The sequence below is a fragment of the Aulostomus chinensis genome, chromosome 7 (genome assembly GCF_037954235.1).
Source record: "Aulostomus chinensis isolate RoL2024-O1b breed Wild chromosome 7, RoL_Achi_v1.0, whole genome shotgun sequence".
Lineage (NCBI taxonomy): Eukaryota > Metazoa > Chordata > Actinopteri > Syngnathiformes > Aulostomidae > Aulostomus > Aulostomus chinensis.
This window is the reverse complement of record NC_141326.1, coordinates 22,217,892-22,224,351: the sequence shown is the minus strand read 5'-3', so window position 1 is coordinate 22,224,351 and position 6,460 is coordinate 22,217,892. Positions and strand designations below refer to the sequence as shown.

The 6,460-nt window shown below is 42.9% G+C and overlaps 1 protein-coding gene across 1 annotated transcript; it reads left to right on the top strand.

The window, feature by feature from the left end:
• Positions 1–501: 501 nt before the first annotated feature.
• Positions 502–5,364, top strand: LOC147259087 (tripartite motif-containing protein 14). Its single transcript, XM_086207843.1, has 7 exons — positions 502–785; positions 1,441–2,411; positions 2,489–2,584; positions 2,879–3,127; positions 3,234–3,256; positions 4,184–4,338; positions 4,461–5,364. The coding sequence occupies exons 1-7, from the start codon at positions 536–538 to the stop codon at positions 5,003–5,005; spliced, it is 2,289 nt and encodes a 762-aa protein (XP_086063969.1). The 5' UTR covers positions 502–535; the 3' UTR covers positions 5,006–5,364.
• The last annotated feature ends 1,096 nt before the right edge of the window (positions 5,365–6,460 follow it).

Genomic DNA, 6,460 nt, shown 5'->3' with positions numbered 1-6,460 from the left:
CAATTTTTTTTCTAATCAAACAATGATTTAAACGAGAATATGAATTGGAATATTAATTTGATTTATTTCCCAGCTTTAAGGTCTTTGTTGGCCTTTGAAGAGCAGATTGTGCTTCCCTTCCCTCTTGACTGGTTGGTTAATATTTAATGAGGGTGTTATGATCCCCTGATAATTGGTAGCTGGGATAACTAGAAGGGATTAGGGTAAATAAATGTCATCCCATTCACGAGGGGGAATTTGTTGGAGTTAGGGGTCGGGTGTAAATGGGCAAACGCACATATCAATGAGGAAACAGAAGGGACGCATCATGCATTTTCACACGACGGAAATTCCAAAGTACACATAGAATATTAAAATTTAACTTTTTACGCCGTGTCAAGATAAGGACTAGATCCAGCCGACATTATGCGGGGTGTTTTCTGTATTTATTCGACTTTACCTTTAAGGGTCGTGGAAGCGGGATTCAAACACTTGGCCCCGCCCCCTCTTGCGCTTGTGATTGCGGAAACAAGTTTTCAACGTCAGTCAAAACAAAATGGGTGCATCGCTGGACACCCCAACCAAGTGTCCCCTGTGCGACGAGCTGACCCCGGACCCCGTCACCTTAAAGTGCAACCACCGGTTCTGCCAAAGGTGTATCGGAGACTTATGGAGTACTACACCTAGCGGGCCGTTCTGCTGTCCGGAGTGGAGGTGTAAAACAGTGTACCAGACTCCTCCGTTTGATAGTCGTCTGATATGGCCGCCCTCCAAAGGTGGACAGGTTTACTCCACCGCCTCGGCAGGTACCGTAATCTTTTTCCACTAAGGCTGGTAAGGACAGTGTGAATAACTCTAACCCTAATCCACGGTAAAGAAGACGGAAGTGCAACACTAACTTTTCGCTAACTTTGCTAATGTTCTCCTCCTCCTAAGCGATACAGTCAGCTGACTAGACGCTGTTCAATATTTGGCCCGCTAAAGCCCCAGGAATGAAGGAAAACATGGGATTTATTGAACTAGAGTTGTTTTTTTTCCCCCGACTTGCATGTTTGTTTACTGAAAGGAGTCAATAACTGGACATCCATCGCGTTTTTAAGGACATTTGTGTTTAAGGTCTACCTTGTCTTCAATGAGTTAATAGGGCTGCTCGATGTAGAAAAGATATCTGACTGCAATATATATATGTATGTGTGTGTATGTATGTATATGTATATATATGTATGTGTGTGTATATGTATATATATGTATGTGTGTGTATGTATGTGTGTGTATGTATACGTATATAAATGTATGTGTGTGTTTATGTATATGTATATATATGTATGTGTGTGTATATGTATATATATGTATGTGTGTGTATATGTATATATATGTATGTGTGTGTATATGTATATATATGTATGTGTGTGTATATGTGTGTGTGTGTGTGTATGTATATGTATATGTTATGTTTTTCAGGCACATCCGGTAAGGATGATCAAGTCCAACTAAACTCCACCCTGACCAGGCCCTCGCTGACCAGCAGACTTCTCCGGAAGAGGAAGGCCAACACATCTGTACCAGAACAACCTGACACAAAGAGGTCAACTAAAGAACCTACCTGTGTCAGGACTGGCAACAGTGAGACTCCCACGACTTCCACATGTGAAGGAATCTACCAGGAGGCTACCTGTGACAGGGCCACTGATGGAGGAGAGCGTCTGCCTGGTGTGCAAGTAGCGGCAAATGATGTGAACCCCAAATCTGCACAGTCTGAGTGTGACGATGATGGTGTCAACAGTGACATCTATGACAGCAGTGCACAACAAGGGAGTGTTGCCCCTCAAGACGAGTCTGTCCGACAGAACCAGTTTGTACCAGAAGAAGCTGTCACAACAGATGGCTCTGACAGCTCAAATGAAGTCGATATATGTGATGCGCCCCTTCTTACAACATCCCAAAAAGACACGTGTGTGTTGTCAAAGCAACACGTCAGCTGTGATCCCTGTCCTGGGACGTCAACTACTGGAAAAGCTTCATCTCCTGTCCACCACATCAGCACGCAACCACTGATATATTCAGCGACTGCCTCAGGGTCCCAAAGCCGTATTGGTGTATTTTCACGGCGTGAAAGCAGAACAACCAGCCCCGTGCCCTGCCATTATTGCCCTAAATCTGTGTTTCAATATGCTGTTAAGACCTGTCTGGTGTGCGGAGCTTCCATGTGTGCAGAGCACCTGCGTCCCCACATGGAGTCGCCTGTGTTCCAGACTCATACACTGGTTCCTCCCATGGAGGACATTTCTCTTTGGAGGTGCCAGGAGCATCATGAGATCAACCGTATCTACTGTAGGCAGTGTGCACTGTGTGTATGCACCGTGTGTACCGTCATCGGCTCCCACCGGGACCACGTCTGCATCAGCATCAGGGAGGCAGAGAGAGAACTCAGGGTAGGTGAGGGCTAGCTGACTTTGTTAAAATCAAGCCATGAGTGATTTGTGATGTTTTGTGTATTTTATCTTCTAAGGGTAATCTGAAAGAAGAGATACGACAACTTCAGTTGGCTGAGCAGCAAGTGACGAGCAGAGTGGCTGAATTGACTAAAAAAAAAGAGACTTTCCGAGTAAGACACTTCACTAGTCTCAGTACAAATTATCCTCAAATTGAATTAAAGGGGAGGTTGTTTAAAAACTGTCCAATAATACTTTTCTATGTTGAATTCAATGTCACAATCTCAGGTTGGGAATGTGCATTTCTTTGAGCTGAAGAGGATATGATGTCAGAAGTGAAAATAGCTGAAAACCTAATTTAAAAATCATATTTTTCAGTTAATATTTCCTTTGTAACTTAAGTAGTTTGATATCAGTCCTCTGCCATCAGTGACAGATATGTCCTCATATTCCTCCTCCGTCTCCAGGTGGTGTTAAGTGAGGCTCGCGCCGGCGTGCAGCAGCAGTACACTGCCATCAGGGAGGCCCTGGAACAGGAGGAGCAGTCAGCTCTACAGTGTGTGGCCAAGGAGGAGAACAGGGTCCTGGGGGGACTGAAGGGGAAACTCGGCCGCCTCCAGAGCTCCCTGCAATCTATACAGCAAGGACTTCACACCTTGGAGGCACTGGCTGATACCAAGGGGGAAAAACGCATCCAGGAGCAAGCCTTTATCCTGGTGAGTAGCAGGAAGAAGCTGCTTGCTTACAGGTGAAATGGCAGACATGGAATTGATGTCAGAAAAATCAAAAACTTTTTTTTCCTCTCTTTTTGACAAATGGCAGGAATACAGCAAGATCGCTCAACTGTGAGTAATCTCTTCTTAACTCCAACATAGTTGCATGGTGACTAAACTACCAACAAACAAACCAAAGTCCTAAAGGGTTGGTTCAGCCTCATTCCAAAAACCAAAGCTTCTCGCGTACTTCTCGTGTTATCCCGTATTACCTTTTCTGTTTTTTGCTTTCTTGTGTCCAGGTTGAACAGATTCTGTTCAGTGATGAGCAGAACTAGTTTTCTTTGCTCACAGCAAGAAAGAAAAAACAAATTCAACAGCAATTTGCCTTTCCAGAATCTGTGTGCTACTGCCAGTTCCATGATACTTGGAACAACTTTCTACCATAGAAAAATATCCATTTATGGTCTGTTAATGATGGAAAGTTTACTTTAGGTCTGTTATTTGATTTTGATGTATTTTGTTTGTCGGGACTGTGAGGACAAAGTTACTTATGGTAGAAACCTTAGTTATGATCCAACAAATCCAAACCAAACTATGATTAAAGAAAAATCTCTGCGTTGAATAATGAACACGGGGTAGAGATGTGGTGAATCCCATTTTCAGTCTCTGTAATGAACTCCTCCAGTGCAAACAGAAAAATAAGTTCATGACATTTCATGAGCAAGCCACCTTATGAAATGATATATTAAACTCACATGTACACAAGAGTCCTCCTCACTACAATGGAGATTCATTTAATTAATTGTACAGTGAAGATACACAGATGACTGAATAATGTTGAACACATTCAGATGGTACAATTACGATTAATTAAATATTACTAATTATTAGTAGGACATTACAAGTATATTATGGCTCTGGTGGAATAACAATAAATACAACTCAGGTAGTGAAGTCTGTTAGGACTAATGCACCATATTAAATTATACAGTGGTCTCTGTCTCCTTTGTTGTTGGAAGGTTTCCATGCTCTACACCCTTTGATCTGTTTTCCTAGGAATCGTGACTTAGGGAGTTGTGTGGATGGGTTGGAGGCTCCAGAAGAAGTAGATGAAGCCCAGTTGAAATGCCTGCAGAAGTGGACGGAGAAACGTCTGGATGCGGTGGTCATTGCCACGCCAAACAAAGATGGAGACCTGTACCGACTTCTCTGTGAGACCAACTCTTTCATACCAACTCTTCTTTAGTTCTCACTCTCAAGTGTCTTCAGTTTGTAAAACCAATAGAAGTCACATGGAGTCTAAACCCTTCTTCTTCAATGTTCTTGGTCGCAGACGGCACCATACCCATCTTGGATGCAGATACAGCCCACCCCAAGCTACAGCTGTCTGAGAACAACATGAGGGTGGCCTACAACGAGGTCCAGCAGCTCTACACTGACCAAGAGGCCCGGTTCAGCTCCTTCCCTCAAGTCCTGGCCTCCCGCGCCCTGGAAGGAGGTCGCTGGTATTGGGAGGTGACCGTGTCTATGGATGACGGCCGCTGGAAGGTGGGGCTGTGTTATGGTCAGATGGAGAGGAAGGGTCAAAAAGACAGCTCTCGTCTTGGCTTCAATGCACATTCGTGGTGTCTGGCCTGTGACAGGAGGAAACTGGAAGCTCTGCATAACAAGGTGGCGGTGCCCGTGGCTGCTGACAGGCTCCAGAGGGTTGGAGTGTTCCTCGACTTTGAGGAGGGGATCTTATCATTCTTTAATGTGACAGCAGGGGGCAGTATAGCTTTGCTGCATTCCTTCAACCACAGGTTTACTGACCCTGTTTACCCAGCCTTGTCTGTGTCTAAAACACAGCTGGCCTTCTGTCCTCTCTTCCAGTTGTAAACCTCAGAATATGTAGGTTTTACTGAAAATCTTCCTGTGCCTTTTTGATGTGTAAATTGTTTTTTCCAGAATTTGTCTTAAATTGTGCAGTTGATCATGTCTACTGTACATCAGCCCTGATGTGGGATTTTATGACATTTTATAGAACTGGAATGGTGTCATCACTGAAAGCCTGTTCACAATCTTAACATTCCATATTCCATATTTGTATTCCACATTGTTTTAACTTTTTATATGTTTTATAATGTCAAAGCTATGGGAGGCAGGATATCAGTGCTTATGTCTCATCCTCTACACCTCTTTCATGCTGTTGTGACCCACAGTTTTTTCTACTGAAATAAAATATGAAAGTTCCAAAAGATGCGAACCCTGCATCACTCCTTGCCTTGACACTTCCCATTTGCATATAAATAGAAACTTGTGTGTGTGGGTAGCTGTGTTTCCCCTCGACACGAGACAGTTGGCGTTCTAACTTTGAACTCTCACTGCCCCCACAGCATGTGAGCTTTACTAACAACAAAATGCTGCCTTTGGCAAAATCTAACAGCATCACGGATCTCTGTTGTTGTTAAACAGCTGTCATCTCTTTAGGGGCTAATTTGTAGAGATTAAAATCTGTAGCATCACTGTTATCCACGGAGGGTTGTCAGTTTAGATGTGAATATTTAAGGAAGTTTCGTCTTGTATCCATAGAGTTTGAACCGACGAGTAATTTTCCTCTGTGGAGTTCCCACTGATCTTTGAGAAGTTTAAATGAGCTTTTCAGAGAGTTCATAAAATGTCTTTAAGTCTCCTTTTTAATTAGTTTGCAAAATTCCATAAATATTTAAAGTTATAAACTTTCCATTGAAGTTAATGGAACTGGAAATGTTGCGGGCACTTTCGTTACTGTACTTTTTAAACCGTATTTAAGTGTTCTAACACATCTTACATTGTTATAAACTGACGGCCCGGCAAAAATGTGTAATACACATTTTTAGAAAAACATTTTTGACTCTTAAATACAGTCAGTATAAATTTCCACATCATGTCTAATTTATTCAATTCTACAGTAACATCTCTATCATCACAATGTCCAGCTTATTTAATTCCCAATATATTCATATATTATGAATTCCATGCAAAGTTTCCACCTCTTGCAAAGAAAAAATTCCTGACCTCCCGTGAAATATTTCCGGAAACTATCAACCCCTTTGTAACACTGCTTTTTGCACTGTTGATTGCGCTTGTGCACCAAATAGCAGTTCAGAATACCCCCCCTTTTTGGATTCCCTAGAGGGAGTACTGGAGAGTGCCCCCTCTGGGGATTCCCTTGTTCTGCTGGGGGACTTCAACACTCACATTGGCGATGACAGTGAGACCTGGAGAGGCGTGATTGGGAGGAATGGCCCCCCTGATCTGAAACCAAGCAGTGTTTTGTTATTGGACTTCTGTGCTCGTCACAGATTATCAATA

Excerpts from the sequence above, each read along its gene's own strand:
- LOC147259087 (XM_086207843.1), top strand. The coding sequence starts at position 536 with ATGGGTGCATCGCTGGACACCCCAACCAAGTGTCCCCTGTGCGACGAG. Across the intron at positions 786-1,440 it reads TTACTCCACCGCCTCGGCAG|GCACATCCGGTAAGGATGAT; the intron begins GTACCGTAATCT and ends TATGTTTTTCAG. Across the intron at positions 2,412-2,488 it reads AGGCAGAGAGAGAACTCAGG|GGTAATCTGAAAGAAGAGAT; the intron begins GTAGGTGAGGGC and ends TTATCTTCTAAG.